General features: G+C 40.9%; 3 protein-coding genes across 11 annotated transcripts; 1 reads left to right on the top strand and 2 right to left on the bottom strand.

Moving 5' to 3' along the window:
• Window positions 1-24: 24 nt before the first annotated feature.
• On the bottom strand, window positions 25-8,055 carry LOC135172655 (membrane-associated guanylate kinase, WW and PDZ domain-containing protein 1-like). 5 transcript variants are annotated; one of them, XM_064138858.1, is made up of 8 exons: window positions 7,797-8,055; window positions 6,835-6,903; window positions 4,710-6,699; window positions 4,140-4,275; window positions 3,516-4,058; window positions 3,248-3,418; window positions 2,918-3,052; window positions 25-128 (listed from the first exon to the last, which is right to left on the bottom strand). In XM_064138858.1, exons 2-8 carry the CDS (start codon window positions 6,881-6,883, stop codon window positions 111-113), a joined length of 3,042 nt encoding a protein of 1,013 aa, XP_063994928.1. In that variant the 5' UTR covers window positions 6,884-6,903; window positions 7,797-8,055; the 3' UTR covers window positions 25-110. The 5 variants fall into 5 exon arrangements, with proteins under 5 accessions (XP_063994928.1, XP_063994927.1, XP_063994924.1 ...); XM_064138857.1 differs by having other exon boundaries at window positions 25-1,300; XM_064138854.1 differs by having other exon boundaries at window positions 25-1,714.
• A 121-nt stretch (window positions 8,056-8,176) lies between these two features.
• On the top strand, window positions 8,177-17,485 carry LOC135172660 (enhancer of mRNA-decapping protein 3). 4 transcript variants are annotated; one of them, XM_064138877.1, is made up of 3 exons: window positions 8,177-8,327; window positions 15,117-15,913; window positions 16,166-17,485. In XM_064138877.1, the coding sequence occupies exons 2-3, from the start codon at window positions 15,137-15,139 to the stop codon at window positions 16,757-16,759; spliced, it is 1,371 nt and encodes a 456-aa protein (XP_063994947.1). In that variant the 5' UTR covers window positions 8,177-8,327; window positions 15,117-15,136; the 3' UTR covers window positions 16,760-17,485. The 4 variants fall into 4 exon arrangements, with proteins under 4 accessions (XP_063994947.1, XP_063994945.1, XP_063994944.1 ...); XM_064138875.1 differs by lacking the exon at window positions 8,177-8,327 and adding an exon at window positions 14,294-14,448; XM_064138874.1 differs by lacking the exon at window positions 8,177-8,327 and adding an exon at window positions 14,535-14,693.
• On the bottom strand, window positions 8,523-14,156 carry LOC135172651 (kinesin-like protein KIF20A). 2 transcript variants are annotated; one of them, XM_064138842.1, is made up of 3 exons: window positions 14,016-14,156; window positions 8,982-13,385; window positions 8,523-8,753 (listed from the first exon to the last, which is right to left on the bottom strand). In XM_064138842.1, exons 1-3 carry the CDS (start codon window positions 14,046-14,048, stop codon window positions 8,703-8,705), a joined length of 4,488 nt encoding a protein of 1,495 aa, XP_063994912.1. In that variant the 5' UTR covers window positions 14,049-14,156; the 3' UTR covers window positions 8,523-8,702. The 2 variants fall into 2 exon arrangements, with proteins under 2 accessions (XP_063994912.1, XP_063994913.1); XM_064138843.1 differs by lacking the exon at window positions 14,016-14,156 and adding an exon at window positions 13,857-13,987.
• Window positions 17,486-17,569: the final 84 nt, after the last annotated feature.

The following is a 17,569-nucleotide window of genomic DNA, read 5'->3' on the forward strand; positions in this document are numbered from 1 at the left end:
CTCTCTCTCAATAAATACCCGCAATTCTTGTCAAATATTTTATTGTTTCAATATAATTCAACAACAATAATCTTGTATCGCATTATTCCATAATCACTCTTACAGATCCTTTACTCTCCGATTTTTCCCTGTAAATGAAAAAAATCTGTACAATTCACTACCAATAATTCTACAAAACGTCACTCAAATTATTATCCAAAGAATTAAAATACTTAATCAGCCGATACAAATAACTAATCATACACAGTCGTTGATAAAATCCACACGTGGAAGACGTGGCAAGAATAATTCAACTCTAATCACTCAATCCAGTGTCTGGACACGTGCATTAACTTGAGCACAGTGTGATAAAATAAATCATACCTACATTCTTTCCTACAAAGAGGAGAAAATTAATTACTGAAAATATTTCACATGTACTTGGTAAAACGAAGTAGAATAAAATGATGTCAGAGAGTTCTACATTGAACCAGACATTTACCTCAATTTACCCTGATTTGTAGATATAAAAATATATATTAGTCAACACATTTACACAATACAAATTGTAAAATTATCCTCTATTTCTTATAGTTTCGGCCCCTCTTCGATGAGATGTGAAGGAGAAAATGTTTAAATACAAAATTAATTACAAATTAACAATTCTTGATTGAGTAATTGTCGACAGACGAACAAATTTCTCTTTGGTCGGCTGGATATCGTTTGTCATGTGATCATTTTTATTACTTCCTCATCAATCGGAATCCCATAAGTCCCATCAATTGTTCATTCGTCGGTTATAATTATCAGTTAAAAATTTTGTGTATAAAGCACTTGAGTATCGATTAAAATATATTTATATATAATTTCATTAATAATAATGCGAACGTTTAACAATTTCGCTGAAATTTTAGCAATTAGAGGTATCAAAAAATTCTCGTGAAACTATTATCAGAGTACAGTCTTTACTGCATCAATTAACCCGACGTTTCCCGTTAATTCTTATTTCCTATTCACTATTCATTTTCCAGAGATTCACAGAAGAGATTCTGAGTCGTCACGCGTGTAATTGATTTTGCTTGGATATTATTATGATAGAAAAGTAAAAATGCAGCGAAAAAAATGGAAGAATTACACCTGCGATTGGAAAAATATATGTAAAAAAAACATATCCAAGTATCATTAACATTATTTTACGTAGCTTTTTTTAAAGCAGTCGTTATCTTTCACATAAATGATTGAAATTGTTGAAACTTTCAGCAGCCTCCTAAGTTTGAGAAAAGTTCCAAAATAGTTAAGGCCTTCCCATTTGTGTAAATAACTGTAAAGCATAATCTCCGATAAAGATGTCATATAAACAAATCAAATATTGAAAAATAAAATTCTAATAAACCTCCGAGACATTTCTTACAGACTTTCAATGAAAACGCAATAGAATTCAACACCAAGAACTATCGATTTTTCTAATAAATTTCTATTACACGTGTTTACTTCCCCCGGAATTAAAATTTGACCATATCTGTATCAAGTCTTCGGCATCCTTCTCAATTACCAATAAAAAGCATCAATCAATGTAACATCAGATTCATCATCATCATAGTTTTCTCCGGGAGCAGCAGCACAGTGTAATCGTTGTTTCTGTTTTGTACTCTAAATTTCCATCAATAATTTCCCTATCATTCGTGTGCATGGTCTCTTCGTCAATCGTCCGAACACTTATATCGTCAATATAGTGCTACAATAAACGTCAATCAATGAAATACTTTTATCAGATCAATTTAAAAAAAGGGATAAAGAAGACATTTTGGTGTGACAACACGTGCAAGACACTTTTTATCCCCCTCCAGACAATCACACGTGATTAGCATGATTGAGCTTTTCATTATTTATTGAGACATTAATGTGAGTCGTTAGCACCAATTAATAAACTCATTTGTCCGGGGAATTCTTAGGGCAATTAGGTGTTATCAAAATTTTCTCATTGTCACGATATTCAACTTGAGTTATGTATTGTCTCAGCAATTCTATGAATAAAGTTAATCGTCAAGATCTTCAACGGAATCTTGCGTGTGTAAAAAACACACGATCGAATATCTCGTATGTTAAAATTGGGTCACAGGTTATTTAATCTTGCCGAAAAAAAGATCCTAACAAAATGATTCTGCAAAGAAATCCTCCTCGATTTAATTCGGATTGAAAAAAATCCTTAATTATCTAACTTTTTAAGTTATTTGTGGTCAGATACTTTATTCATGTTTTGAAGCATTGAATTACTTAAAATTTAAGTTTCCAATTTTTTGTGTTGGAGTGAATCATATTAAGTCCGAAGTACAGACGATTGCGTAATTGCTATTCTTGAAATTTTCGGCGGCGTTGTTAATGGCCATTCTGAGTCTGACCAATGTTGGTTCAATGTCTGCGATACAGACAATAAAGACATAATATCGAGCTTGTTCCATTGTCTTTATCAGGATTAAATTCTTTGGGATTTTTTTTTTCAGAATCAATTTGTGAGAATTAAATTACCTGGAACCCACAAATATATACTAATGTGTCATATTAATTTCTCATCTTCATTAAGGCCAAGCTCGGTGTTTAATTAACACAATAATTAATTATCTCTATGATTAAACGAATGATACTTTCGCAACTTAATGCACAAGTTCGATTAAAAACGTTATCTTACTTATTTTTGGGAATTGCTTGATTGTTTCGTCGCGTGTGGGCGTATGAAACATGTAAAATGCTGTGTTTTTTTTTTAATGGCCTAAAGCTCATTAACAGCGCATTAATAGTCGTTAATCATCGTAATGTGATGGGTTAGTACTGACAATACGTGAGGTGGTTATATTGTTATTGTAATTATGATTTATGATTTTTTTCTCGATTTGCTCTGGGTTTATATGTTCATGTCGTATAGATGAGGTGGTGCACCTACCGCACTTGGCATTTGGCATCCACGACGTACTAATAGTCGCACCGATGGACCGCCATTTCGTATTATTTCTATTGCCTCGGTATGAGTCATGTTCTTTGTGTTTATCCCATTTATCTCGATTATCTGATCACCAACCTGGACATAATAATTTTATGAGTCATTTTTTAAATGAGAGATCAATGTTATTGGTTTATGATACTGTAGATCAACTGAATTGAATTAAAATAATTATATGAACAATCCTCTAAGAAATTCCGGCAGATTATTTCGGACATACGCCTCTGAGATATTTATTTGTGATCAATTTGAGTATTTCTCATAGTTTCTCACCCTCAATCGATTGTCAATAGCAGCAGGTCCATTCTCCGCAATTTGCAAAACAAAAAGTGGCATGTTTTGGAACTCCCTTCCTCCTCGAATACTAAATCCAAATCCTCGGGTGCCGCGAGTCAATTCCACTGCATGATACTGACCTCCGTCGCCATCTCCAGTCGACTCATCCTAAAAAAAATTATAAACTTTTGCTAGAGAAAAATATTTCGATACACAAGCTTGTTGAATAGCCTTAACCCATCGACGTTGAACATTTTCAGCGTACCTTCTGGGACATAGAAGTAGTGCTACAGCAATCGTCAATGGGATATCCAATGGTGAGGGTGACCGAGTACCCAGAATCCTTTATCAAATTCACAATGTCCTTGTGGCAGACATTAGTAATGTCAACGTGATTAACAGCGAGAATGTGATCACCAACGTTTAGCCTGGCACACCTCTCAGCAGGCGAGCCCTCGATGATCCTCCCAATAGTCGATCCAGCCTTGTTCACAGACGAGATGATAACGAAGCCAAAGCCTTCATTCTCCATCCTGCTGACAGTGATGTCGTAAGGATACTGGAGATTCATTTGTCTGTCGTAGGAACTCTGGAGATTCTCCTGGAGATGGTCCTGAGCGTTGATTCGCCTTCTTATCCCCAGACTAACTCTGCCATTCTGCGCTGCTTGAATCATCAGCTGGACTACATGATGATGAGAGGAATTCATGACACTCTCTCCATCGACGGACATTATTAAATCACCAGTGTTCAGTCTATTGTCCAGGTCAGCTGCTCCACCTGGCACGATGTGGCCAACGGACACCTGCTGGTCGTTCCGTTATTTATAATCAAATTTATTATTGAGGGCGGTTGGTGGGGGGATTTTAAAAAATCATAATCAACCAACCTGAGATCTTTCCTCGGTTCCTCCAACTATCCTGAAACCAAAACCAGTGTCTTGGCGGATCAGGGTCACCACGGTCTCTATCCACTCGACGTCGGGGATTGTCGGACAAACCATTTCATTCGGATATTGGGGATACCTAGGAATCATCGTCGTATCATGACAAAATGAGGATTAATAAAAAAGTATGGTGATTGAACTGAAGTGAATAAAACGAGCTACCGATCCATAATTCTTCAATATCTCCCGATCAAACAATCCGATTCCAATAAATCTCAATTCATTTTGAATAGTGTAAAACTACCTTGGAAATTGAGTTGTCATTAGTCCACTTTCACTCTGATCCAAAGTTACCGGTGACGGAAAAACTCATTTGGCAAACCGTAAAATGATCTCATCTAATAAGTACTCTAATATTATGATTTTTTTCATAGATTCGATTTTGAACTTAATTTATGGGGAATATTGTTGGCGATTGTGGGACAGAGTATTTTCTTCGAATATTAGGAACATTTACGCCAAATGATTACTAAACAAGTTCACCAGTCCATAAAATAATCACTCCATAATTACCTAGATATCGAACTGGAATGGGGTTGTTCGTGCTCAAAACTAGTCGTCTCTTTCCTCTTGTCCCAAATTTCGCCAGTGTCGACACTCTGCTCCTGCCCCATCCCATAAACTGCATAATCCTGAGCCGCATACTGCTGATGCATCCTGACCGAGTAAAGATCCTTGTAATAATCCGAATGTTCGCCATTCTGCTTGGTCATCTGGTCGTGTCCCACAGCACTGATAGGGTACATGTCCGCCCCCAAACTCATCTTGTCATTTCCATGCCAGTCTCTGTTTCTGTGCCTCATGGGATCGTCATCAATATTGGTCATCCTCCCAAAATTATCAGTGATCTTCCCCATATTTGATTTATAAGGATCATTATAATAAACATCGTGATTGTACTCGGGATACTTGCAGGTGTTCTCCATTGGACCTAAATGATTATCATTCTCACTTCTCCAATCGTTTCTGAAGTCAGACGGCGATTTGGTGCGATTTCTAGTATCAATGAGAGGTGTTTTCGGTCTGCTAGGCACTATTGTCTTCGATTGGGTGCTGTAAATATCAGCTGTTGGGGTTTTGCTCCTGTAAAAGTCCCGGGCACTCTTCTCCTTCTTATCCTTGATCTGTGCAATTGTCCGCTGGACGTGGATGAGAGCCTCTTGGCTTCTGGGGCAATCCTTGAGGACCTGCACAACCTCGGAGTGACACATGCTCCTCACATTGACGTCGTTTATGTTCACTAGGATATCCCCCTCCATGAGGTTCTTGCAACGATGTCGATCCAGAATTTTTTTAACCTTCTGACCGTGAGAGGAGTCAGCTATTGTGAAGCCAAAGCCCATCGCTCCCTTCACAATCGAAATACTCAGAAATTCTGGTTTCGAGAGATCTTTCGGATCGTCGAAGTCCGTTGTGTCTGATAGCAGAATGTCAGTGCTGCTGGGCCTTTTGATGGTCGTGATCTTGTCAGAGATGCAGAGATCTGGCATCGAGTTCACTGAGGCCGTTGTAAGATTCTCACCGTTTTGGTGACTATGCACTGGTAGGAAGGAGCTCTCCAGGAAACCGAAGCGAGAATCTGGTTGCAGCGAGGGGTCCAGGTCCATGTAGAGGGTTGGATCCTCTGGCAGGAGGTCCGAGGAGTGCTGCTGCAAGCTTCTCGGGACCTCCTGGTGATTGTCGTCGGGGGGGCTCACTGCTATTGTCGTCACTACTTCGGTGTTGGGGTCGTTGGGGTCAAAGGGCAACGGGTAACCTCGGCACACTTCTAGAGAAACCGTCTCACCACTTGCTATCGATTTGAAGACGTTCACCATGTCGTTATGAGTGAAGCCCAGCACGCAAGTGTCATTGACGTATACTAAAACGTCACCTGTTTGCAATTTTCCATCGAGCCACGCTGGACCATTGGGTACAACACTCTTAATCTGCAGAAATTCCTCAACAGCGTCGTCACCCCCCACAATAGTAAATCCAAGGCCCCTCGAGCTCTTTAGCAACGTAGTCCTTATTCTCTGTCCCTTCAATTTCTTAGGATTCCTGGTGAAGCTAGGACTCTTTCTGTCGTTGAGGCTCTGCTGTGCCCTTTTCGCCTGTATCACCGGGTTCTCGTACTGCGTTCGCCGATTCACATGATCAATGAAATAAGTACCATAAAGCTGATCATCAATTTTCTCCCAACCATAAGGGAGCTCGTCGTCGAGGCATTCTTCCAGGGAACGCTTCTGGAATTTCGATAATCTTGGATCTAGCCAGTGGGAGGTGCCTGTGTTGTGATCGATGAAGTAAATTTCACCGGTTTCTGTGTAAGCCTTTTCCCAATTTGATGGCAATGGGCCCAACTGATCGTCCGTGGTCTGATCGTAACAGTGATTGTGCCTGTCGTGATCGGAATTTATCCCACACTGGTCGTTGCCGGTGTTGTAGAGGTATGTGGGTGGTACACGGTGGCTTGAATTATCAACACCGCTTATTGTCAATATCTCCTTGTCCACACTTCCACCTGGTGGAAAATAACCTTTCAGCATTGTGGGAGCAAGTAGCAACAAGTGGATAATTCATTTTACGGTGGATTAGGGAACCAGCCCAGGGTTATGTTACTTAAATTTAATTTTAAGAAAGAGCAAAAATAAATTACCATCAGTAGCGTTGTCCATAGAAACTAAGTCCTCAGTTTTTGTTGCCATTGCTTATCACCTTCAATTCCCTGAACAAGAAATTTCAACCTTGAAAATTCATGCCGATTGACTAATCTCGGTATTTCGGCTTTATTTCCCAAACGAGCCATTATAATACGAATGGTCAAGGAGACTTATTCGAAGAGAATTCAATAGCTCACAACAATTATGGCTGGCATTTCTTCTGAAATGACTCATTGTTCCTATTGAAATCTCTAATTGTCAAATTAAACATTTTTATTGATTGTAAAAGACCAAGAGGTGTCATCAGAAACAGTACCGCTTAAATACAACTCCCAAAGTCACTCGAAAAATTAAAAAAAAAATCTCCAAAGCCTGAATTGTTTGTTTCCATAATGATCTCCCTCACCTCCAGCACCACCCACTCTGCTCCACCCCAAACCGTTAAAATTCACAAAACCCACGGACCCTCGATCAAAAAAGATCGATAAGAGACGCTGTCTGTCGAACAGGTGTGCAGACCCTACACCCACCGAAAATTCACTCTGTCTATCCTCAGAAAAATAACCAGCACCGAGTCTCGCTCTTCCACATCACAAATACCCACGACTATTCATGCACCTCATGCGAATGCAACTTTCTATCGAGACACCAATCAATGGGCTTTCGTAGCCGCCTCAACTCACCGATGAAGTAATGTAAAAAACACGCCGAGAAAAATAGGAGAAGAAATCATAAAGAAATTCTCAATGTGTCTAATGTAAACTCGTAAATGCCCTGGAGGTGACACGTCTGTTCCATTTTACGCTCCATGTGAAAGGTTCATATACACGTATATGGGGATATAAGAGGCTCTGGGGTTGACGAGAAAAACGTCATTATACACGGGGAAAATAATTCTCACCATTGAAAGAACCTTTTTATCTCATTTTACCCAGTATTTTCATAATGACGTACTCACGTTTGTACAGAATATTCACACGACTGTTCGCCTCTCGCAGCATCATTCATGCCACTATTTTGATTATATTATGTGGGATATATGCAATCACTTCACGTCGATTTTATTGATACACTGAATTTCGTTAATTCTCCTTTCACGATTTATCTTTTGGAATGACTCCTGCGTGAGGGACTCACACACGATACATCTCTGGCAAACTGTGGAATTAGGGGGGAGGAGGGAGACACTAGAAGTTCTTGAAGTGAGAGAGCACAAGTGCACAGACCGCGCCAACCGCCATGGAATTTTAGGGGCGAGGGGGGTGCAGAGCCATCTTGGGGATGTGGAGGGGAACTACGTGATTGTTGTTTTCAAATTGGCTTTTAATTGTATCACATAAGGAGGAGGAGAATGACGTCTAAGTTTTTGGAATATTTTTTTGGCATTGACGTTGTAAAGTGCTTTCAGTTTATTTTTTTCAATATAGTTCGGCTATAAAAGAGAATCGTCAAAACAAAGAAAAAGCAGATCATTTGATCGATGAGAAAGGTAAGGTCAATTAATATGAAACGATAAAAATGTTTTTAATGTTAGAATTCAAATGGATTTTTTAAAGGTAAAGACTAATGACTAAAAACCATGTTTTACCCTTGAGCCATTCATGTTTGATTATGGGGAAATGTGGAGGAAAGTTTTGTTTGCTCCAAGATATCCTAATAGGAACGATACTGATGACCTGATGAATTCAGGTATGAAATCTTAATGATTTATTTGATTAATGTACGTGTTACAGTGAACATATAAAAATGAAAAACTTTTTACAACAATCTTTACAATGATGATGCGTAGGATTCTTAAAACTACCACTGATATTATAAAAACACATTGGATAAATTTTGTAAAACAATAAATACGATCGTGGAATCATTTCCTCCGGGTTCTCATTGAACGAGTGGAGGCAGGAGAAGGTGGTACCTGAAAAAATTAAACCCTTTGAGAATGTTTCCCCATTTACACAGACAAAAATGAACTCAGTAGAATTTAGCACAGAAGAATAAAACGATATGATAATTAAATTGGATAATTATTAGTAATATACATAGATTAAAAATGAAATAGAATTAGAAAATTCTATTTACGAACAACAAATGATAAAAATGTAAAATTAATTCAATAGTCAACAACCAAAGTAATGAATCCTACCTCCGTAGTGCTAATATCCACAAGGCTCTGATCGGGATTAAATAACTTCTTCCTCCTGCTTGGTCGTTTTTCACTAAGAGATACAGGAACGGGAGCAGCAGTCTTCCTAGTAGTTCTCTTTGACTCAGAGCCGGACAGTTCAATCACCGGAATATCATTCTCATCATTACAGGTCTCCTGCACAGCAGCTTTCCTCCCCCTTCGTGGTCGTCTCGAGCTCGCTGACTTGGGAGACACCTCGTCAGAAGTGTTCTCATCCCTGAACTTGTTCTCCTTCTGCTTCAAAGCAGCTCGATCGTCCGAGGGGGCCCTGAACTTCATGCAGTTGTCCTCCTTCTCACGAGGCGTCAGTGCTTGCCTGCTGAACAGTTCCTGAAACCTCATCACCTCCCTCTTCTCTCTCTCCAGCTCGTCTTGAAGATTTTTCACCAAAACCTCATATTTGGCTATTGTTTCATCTCGATTCTTCTTAAAATTTTCCATCGCCATTTCATTCTCATCCAGGCTACTTATGATACTGGCATTCGTCGTCTTCAGGTCTTTGATCTCCGCCTTTTGTTCCAAAATATTCTGCTGAAGAGTCGCTATTATATTCTGCGTCTGTTCATAATTATCATTTCGACTCTCCACCAATGTTTTCACTTTCGTCTCTAGCTCTTCGTTCAGCTTTTTATAATTATCTCGAGACTCTCTAGCCTCACTCAATTCCTGAATGACCCTCTTGTGAGCCTTCTCCTGATCAATATCAACACTGACATCGGGAATTCTCGTGATATGGAACTTGACCTCCTTCTGCAGTCTCACAATCTCGTCATCCTTGTCCTTACCCGCCAGCTCTAGCTGCCTTAATTGAGACATTAGCTGAGAAATTCTATCCTGATTGGTCTTGAACTCAACCTCCAGCTCAGTCTTCTCTGATCGGCATTTCAGTACGAGAGCATTAGCTTCAGAAATCTCTTTCTCCAGACGCCCCATGTGCTCGAGCTTTACCTCCAGCTGCTGGATCTTCTCTACACGCTCCTCCAGGGCTTGAGAGTTCTCCGAGTTGCTCGTCTGCAGTGTTGCAAGTTTCACTTTGAGGTTAGACACTTGGGAGTCGTATTCAGATTTGCAGGAATTCAGATCCGCCATCAGTTTCTTGGATTCTTCAGCTCTAACTTCCTCAGACTTCTGCATATCCTCCACTTTGTTTTCAAGCAATCTTCGGGCTTCCTGGAGCTCCTCGACCATTTTTGAGAGGTTGTCCTTCTCTTGTAATGTCTCATCTAGCTTAACCTGCAACTGCTGGATCTCTTCAATGAGCTTTCTCTCCTGCTTGTCCTCATCGACCCTACGAGTATCCAGATTCTTCTTAGCAGTGGATAATTCGTCAGTCAACTCCTTAATTCTTGCAATCTGATCTTCATGCTGGGATTTTAGCATTTCGTACTCATGCTTTAGGCTCTCGAGCTCATTCTGGACTGCACTTAACTCTTCAGTTCCATTCAATGTCGTCTGCAGGGACTTGTGCTCATTCACAGGTGCTGAGAAGCTGGTTTGAATGGCCTGGCTAATCCCAGACGAACAAGTATGTGTATTGCCTTCCTTTATGTCATCATCATCATCATAGATAATTTCCAAATTTGACATTCGAGACATCTTCATCTCGGTCAACTGAATGGTGATATCGTCGAGTCTCTCCTTCGCCGACTTCAAGTCCTCCCTCAGGCAGGCAACTTCACCAGCGCTCTGGCTCAATTTTTCATTCAAAGAGTTCCTCTCATCCTCCAGCAATTGAATCTCCTTCTTGAGATTCTCGACCGATGTACTTTGATCGTGATTCTCTATTGGAATATCTCTGAATTCAAGGAAGACCTCTCGACTTTGTGACGCTTCACGAGAGTCTGCCGTCGTCGGTGTCAACATTTCCTGTTTGATAAACCTCTTCATGCTATCCGTCTCCCCCTGCATCGAACCCTTCAGCATCTTCAGTTGTTCCTCGACTTCGATTCTCAATTGAATCTCCCTCTCTAGATGACTCTCGAGATCCTCCTTTGTCTGCACCTCCACCCTCAACAGGGTATTGGCATCCTCCAGTTCTTTTTCCAGATCTTGACACCTTTCAGTCTGATCAGCATACTTGGTCTTCAGCTGAGCAAGTGCCCCCTCCCCGGCTCGATAATCCTCCTCAATGGTTATGTGATCGATCTTGGCGTTATTGAGCATATCCTTCAGGTACTTTATCTTCTCCCTAGCTGCAGTTAGCTGTTCCTGCAGCTCAGCAACGAAGACATTGACATCACCCTCGGAAATAGCTGCTTCCATCGATGCCAGAAGAACCTTCGTATTCTTCAATTCGTCCTTCAGGATACTTGCCTCGTACACCAAAGTGTTCTTTTCTACCTCGAGGCTCTCCTTATCCCTGCGAAGCTCCTTGATGGTGCTCTTGAAGTTCGTTACCTCAGATGACAACTTCGAGACTTGTGCCTCCAGCTCTTTGACACTCTCCTCCTCATCCTCATCTTCCTCGTCATCATCAGATCTCTTTCGTTTGTTGCAAGCTAGTTTCTTCTCGTAGTAGGCCCTTAATCGAGACAACTGCCATTCCAGTAAATCCTCCTGCTGGTCCTCCATGTCCTGCATCTTCGCCTTGTAGTCCCTCTCTAATTTATCCATCATCTCAGAGTACGAGTTGGCCATCTCCTCTCGTATCTGAATGTCTCGTTTGATATTGCAGGTCTTTAGTGCAACGTTCTCATGCTTCAGGCGTTCGTTCTCAGCCAGCAGCTCGTCGTAGTCTTCTTGAACGAAGGAGACGTGGCTGTCGGACTCATCGGCTTCCAATGATGACTGTTCGGTGATCATCTCCAGATCTGTGTCGTCCCAATCGGTCGCCATCTTTGCACTCTGAGCCACCACCAAGGAAAATCGTGTTCGTGATTTTTTTCTTTTGTCTTTTTTCGGTTGGATTATTATCTTCTTGGCTATTGCTGCGAAGTTCAGAACATTCTGAGTCTCCTCGTAGAGATTTGGAAGGGGATTCACGTTGACAATCAGTGCCAGGGGCTCCTTGCCGGAGAGAGCCTGCTGGAATAGGCGGGTCAGCTTGGATTCGCGGAACGGGCCGATGTGATCGTGACGGGGCTTCACCAACTGACCCTCATAGATGGATTTTAAACAGCGACCAAGGACTAGTAGGCTTGTATTTATGTTCTGGGCTTCCCGGAGACGATCACCCACGTTCAGTGTCTTCTTCAGGCGCTCCGATCCGGCCAAGTCGCAGAACGAGAATCTGCTAATTTCCACAGAATCTGGTTTGTTTTCATTATAAAATTGGAGCAATGTTATTGTAAAAATACAGTGAGATCTGGAGCTTCTGGCATTGAGAGCTGTAGCAGCGACTTTGAGATTGCACTGGCCAGCCATCAGTACTTGATAAGCCTCAGATCCAGAATTAACACAGACTGTCCTCAAACCCTTTATAAATGCCCTCCCGTGGCTGTCAGTGGCCAGCTTAAGGGGAGTTCTACGTCTCTGTGCCTCGTTGGACAGTAAATCGTAGATGACTTCGTTGTAGATCTCAGCGAAGGAGACCCACACCAGATACTGGGCATCTGTGGCCTTACTCGGTCGCTGGGGTGATTCCTCCTCCAGGAGCTTCTGCATTTGTTTGTAGGCGTTGATGTACTGGTGCTTCTCACCGATTATCGATGACAATATCTTGGTTTTAGCGTCGATTTCAGCCAAACGTTCACTCGCATTAAGACTTATCACGTCACAATTGTGAAGTGGCTTATAACAGGGGGATGTCTTGGGATTTATGTTGGAGAAAACGTACTCTAGACTTCTCGGGATGATTCCGGGACAGGAGGTCGAGCCTTGCAGGGTGTGGGACTTGCCTGAGTTTGTTGTACCATAGGTCATAGCAATACAATTCTGTCCACCGAAAAATTCCACCATCTGCGGTTGAATGACTCTTTCGAACAACGTCAACTGCGATGTCTCAGGTCCAAAAGTCTCCGTGAATGTGAAGTTTCTGCAAACAGTGTCAACCTGGCAATTTTTCTTTAGAGAAATCGTCGTGCTGTCTAGGCAGGGAATCCTGGTGAGTAGAGTGGTAGAATTTACAATCTCATAAGCTGCTTCCTGCTCATCCGACAGCTTGATTTTCCTCGGGAAGGGCTTCAGACGCAAATAGACTTTGACAGTCTGTAAAGATAGGGATTCAGAGCCCAGGGAGACGCCAACGGTGGACATTGACTCCTCGATTTCGTAATCCGAGGAGAGATTCTTTTTGCACTGGGCTGATGGCCCGGGACGCTGACTATAAGCCAGAATACTGGGATCTCTTCCATACAGATAGGACATTTCATTTCGAAGGACTGCGCCATCAGAAGGACGAATAGAGTCCAACAGCTGCTCCTCCTGAGTAAAAAAATAATTTTGTAGTTCGAGACTTGAAGCAGGTTCTTTAAAATTTCCCGAAACGTAGACGACATGGAGCAAAACCCGTGGTAACTTTTTTTGTAGAAAATTACAAGGGTTACAAAAAAGGTCTTTACAAAATTTCCTCTATCTTGCTTAAATCTCGAAATATTTCCACAAAAACACCTGACTATGACTGTACCAGGACAGAGAAAGATCAATAAGATCCTGACAAAAGGACATGCTTTGAATACGTCAAACCTCATTTTAAAGACTAAAAAAGTGTTTAAAGTTTCAAAAAATTGTTGGATTTCACTCAGCCAATCTCAAATTACTGACGATCGAAGACCACTCATATTTTTTTTCTTCCTTCTGAAGGAACATGAAGAGCCAATCGTTAACTATAAATATTTGAAGACTGGCAGACTGGAATCGAAAAAATCTGCCCTCAATTGAAGAGACCAGAAATACCTTCGAAATGAGCCCAGAAAAATCCAAATTGTATTATTCATCCAGAAGATATTCTCTGGGAAAGATAGTTTATACTGTCCAGACTGTCTGTCGTCCCCACTCCTACCTGAACTTTATTGTTAAATCCCATTTAGCAATACAAATTTATGTTAACCTCACCCTGGATACATTCTCAATGACATTACTCATCATCACTGCTTCTTATCACTCGAAAACAATCAAAGATCAAGGAAAATTTGGATGAAAGGTGACACAACAAACTCGAGGACGCACATTCTCCCTCGCAAAATAAAACGTCTCTCGTAGTCTCGCAAGGATTTGACGGTTTCTCGGGGGGAACGGTTATGAAGTTTTGAATCTCCTCGCTTTCTATTGGCCACCGGCAAACATGTTTGGACTTGATTCCACGAGTAGCCGCCAATTAAGAAGCTCCACAAGCCGAAATAAGGCTGGCAAAGTGACGATTAATTACTGAAGAATTAATATTACAGTTGAAAATTAATTTACATACATTTCGATAGATCCTTCCATGTTCATTAAATTGTTGTAAAACATTCACTCTGATTTATTATGCGCGATTTCTCGTTCAATGGTGAGAAAACCGTCCAATCGTATTTTTCATGGAAACCCGTCAGTTTTTAGAGAAGATTTTCGGAGCAAAAAAAAATATCACTTGTCCATAACCTCTAAGTGAACGACTCTACAACCACTTCAAACAGAATTTTCCCGGTTTTATCACTGAGAATCATGGTCAAAACTTTATCAGGAATTTTGTGAAAAACATTTGCCATCGAAAGAGTAAAATAAGCTTGTCGTCAAGGTTAATTTGAGAGTAAGGTAATTGCTGAAACTTTATGAGGCAAAAATCCTCGTTCTATACGGTTGATAATTCGTTCCAGTCTGGGGTATGAGCCCAACCAAAGATATTTGTTACTGACTTAACGAGGCATAAAAAGCCAATCATGGGATCTTTGTGCTAATTTCGATCTCAATAATTCATTCTTCTGGAGTGAAATTTCATATACAGATGTCCGAATGTTTCATTGGTTTTACTATTTCTCTTGAAATTCTCTTGAATTTCTGTTAGCACTAGGATGGACGAGTAAAAATAATATTTCAAAAACTTAGAAATGGTATGTCCCAAAAGTTCTTAAGGGAATAAAAAATCCAATGGCAACAACCACTAACATACAAATAGATTTTTTTCATTCCACTAAATTTTCCCATATCATCACGCAACCCATCTTGTGATCTTTCCAGAAAAAAATTAAACCCTCAAAATGTCGGATCAATTCGTGGGTTGTATGGTCTCCATAAAATGTTCGGACGACTTGGGCACCTACCAAGGCCAGATAGTAGATTTCAATCATCAGACAGTGACGATTTCAAAAGCCTTCAAAAATGGTGTACCCCACCCTTCGCCCCAGGTGATAATAAATGCCAGGGACATCGAGAATTTGGAGATGATTTCCACGGAGGAGGCAACTGCACGAGAGGTCCAGACATCTAGCAAAGTGACAGTGAAGAGGCCGATAGCCAAGAGAGCAAACAGATCAGTCTCCGAGTGCATTCCCTCATCAGTACCATCATCCAGTTCTCAGCCCAAAAAAGTAACAGATCCAATTCCCATTCCCGAGGTGACGAATCGAAAGATGATGATTGAAGTCAGTGCCAAAGTCAACCAGAGGAAAATGCACAGGCAAAAATATCAGGAGAGGGATGAACAGGCTTTTGGAACTCCTATTGATCAGTCCCTCAATCAGGACTTTGATTTTGAAAAGAATCTCGCACTCTTCAATAAAGAGGCTGTCTGGCAGGAGATCAACTCCTCGAAGCCTGATGTCTTGAGGCAGTCGGAGAATAGTCGAGGAAAATATCGGCATGACGAGAATATTCTTGTGTCGAAACCCACCACTTTGAGACAGATCGTGGTGCCTCTTAGTGATGAGAGAGAATATGTGACTGATGATGGATTGGTAATTCCTAGCATCACGTTGGAGCTCCATAGGCAGCTCATTGGGGCTGCTGATAGACTCGGGGTCAGTTGGGAACGACGGGTAAGTCATGGGTTCTGTTGGTGGAATAATGATGTTGGTAATCTGGGAAACAGAGAACTTCAGTTTCCCGATTGACACAACTTTGAATGTCAAATGTTGCATGTAGTCATTCCGTTGGAATTTTTTTCTATAAAAATAACTGAGTAGGAATTGAGTATCTACTTCAAAGCAGAAATTAAAAAAAAACTGAATATATATTAATTCTTTCCCCTCGAATATCTAAATGATCTCCATAAAAATTTTAATCCGCAGGTGGAGCTGTTGGGTCGTGCAGGAGCGGAAATAATCCTCCAGCTGCTGGGTGGTGCCCATCGACTAAACCCAAAGAACGCTCACCAACGGCCAACAGTAGTTGCCCTCTGTGGACCCCACCGTTCAGGAGCTGCTGGTGTCAATTGTGCACGTCAGCTGTCTACCCACGGTGTGAAGACAATCGTCTACATCGAGAACTCCGAGAACGTCTCCCTCCTCCAGGAGCTCACCCTCTACAAGATGACTGGGAACAAAGTCGAGACTAGAATAGACAAATTGTCATTAACGGTGGACTTAATACTCGTGGCCCTCTGCGAGGAGGAGTCCCCCAGGATGGTTCCCTCTGTTGCCAAATGGGTGAAGGGAAATCGGGCGCCAGTGTTGGCTATTGAGCCACCGTCTGCTGGTACACCTGGTATATCCTCGAAGTTCAGCCTTCTAGGGGCCCTACCACTGTCTCACAGCCCTGACAATGGCAGACTCTACCTCTGCAACCTGGCACTTCCCAACAAAGTGTTCTCAGAGGTTGGCATCACGTATCGATCACCATTCGGTCCAAAATTCGTTATCCCACTACATTCTGATGATTCTTAGGTAATTGAGGAATTATTGAGAGTTACTTCGGGACAGTGATTATGGGAGTTCATCGTTAATTCTTCAGTTGATGAGCATTAATAATAATTGCTTGACACAACGGGTTAACATGAGAATAGCTGAAATAGTAGTTATGTAATTTAATAATAATTAATTGAATGTATGTTACGTCGGGAGATCTTTATAATTTTCATGAACAAAGTGTAAAAAGGATGCGGCACGTTGGGATTTTTTAAACTGGGGAGTATGCGAGGAAAATTGTTTACCCGTGAATTTAATAAGAATATTTTTATCTAGATTTTTTCTATGAGGAAAAATTAGGAGAGAAGGACTTATTTTGTAAGTTTCACCTCCTCTTTTTCTTACTGTAGAGGTGGAAAGACAGTGGCAAGTGCGAGTGGCGAATTTTTAAGAGACCTACTAAATTAACTAGTGATGTTGAGTTTATTATGAAGCAACTTTGATTTATTATTTTTTTTTTGAGGTAATGTTAGTGATTTGAGTTCCGGGAGGAAGGTTAGGGAGTTTAATGTGAAATTTTTTTTGAAGAAGAAATTGAAATTCACGACTAAAGTTCTCACGAGAGCTTCCATAGTTCTAGATTTGCGGTATTTATTGAAAAAAATAGAATTAAGATGAGATATCAGCACAGATTCGTAAAGATTGATTTTTAGAGAATATTTTCAAATTCAAATGAAACAAATTAAATGATTTTTAGTCAACAAACATTTCTCTATAATGATTTCTATTTTTCTCCCCGTGAAGCAGGTCCTTACAAAGAAGAAAATTTTGAATATTTGGCGATCTAGG

The sequence above is a fragment of the Diachasmimorpha longicaudata genome, chromosome 2 (assembly GCF_034640455.1).
Source record: "Diachasmimorpha longicaudata isolate KC_UGA_2023 chromosome 2, iyDiaLong2, whole genome shotgun sequence".
NCBI lineage: Eukaryota > Metazoa > Arthropoda > Insecta > Hymenoptera > Braconidae > Diachasmimorpha > Diachasmimorpha longicaudata.

Bases quoted from the DNA above. Each gene is read 5' to 3' on its own strand.
- LOC135172651 (XM_064138842.1), bottom strand. From the start codon at position 14,048: ATGATGAGTAATGTCATTGAGAATGTATCCAGG. The intron at 13,386-14,015 runs GTGAGGTTAACA...TTTTTTACTCAG, and splicing joins TCATTGAGAATGTATCCAGG to GAGGAGCAGCTGTTGGACTC. The intron at 8,754-8,981 runs GTAGGATTCATT...TAATTTTTTCAG, and splicing joins TGGATATTAGCACTACGGAG to GTACCACCTTCTCCTGCCTC.
- LOC135172660 (XM_064138877.1), top strand. From the start codon at position 15,137: ATGTCGGATCAATTCGTGGGTTGTATGGTCTCCATAAAATGTTCGGAC. The intron at 15,914-16,165 runs GTAAGTCATGGG...TTTAATCCGCAG, and splicing joins GGGTCAGTTGGGAACGACGG to GTGGAGCTGTTGGGTCGTGC.
- LOC135172655 (XM_064138854.1), bottom strand. From the start codon at position 6,883: ATGGCAACAAAAACTGAGGACTTAGTTTCTATGGACAACGCTACTGAT. The intron at 4,276-4,709 runs GTAATTATGGAG...GATGATTCCTAG, and splicing joins CATTCCAGTTCGATATCTAG to GTATCCCCAATATCCGAATG. The intron at 1,715-2,917 runs GTAGGTGCACCA...CGTTTATTGTAG, and splicing joins GATGCCAAATGCCAAGTGCG to CACTATATTGACGATATAAG.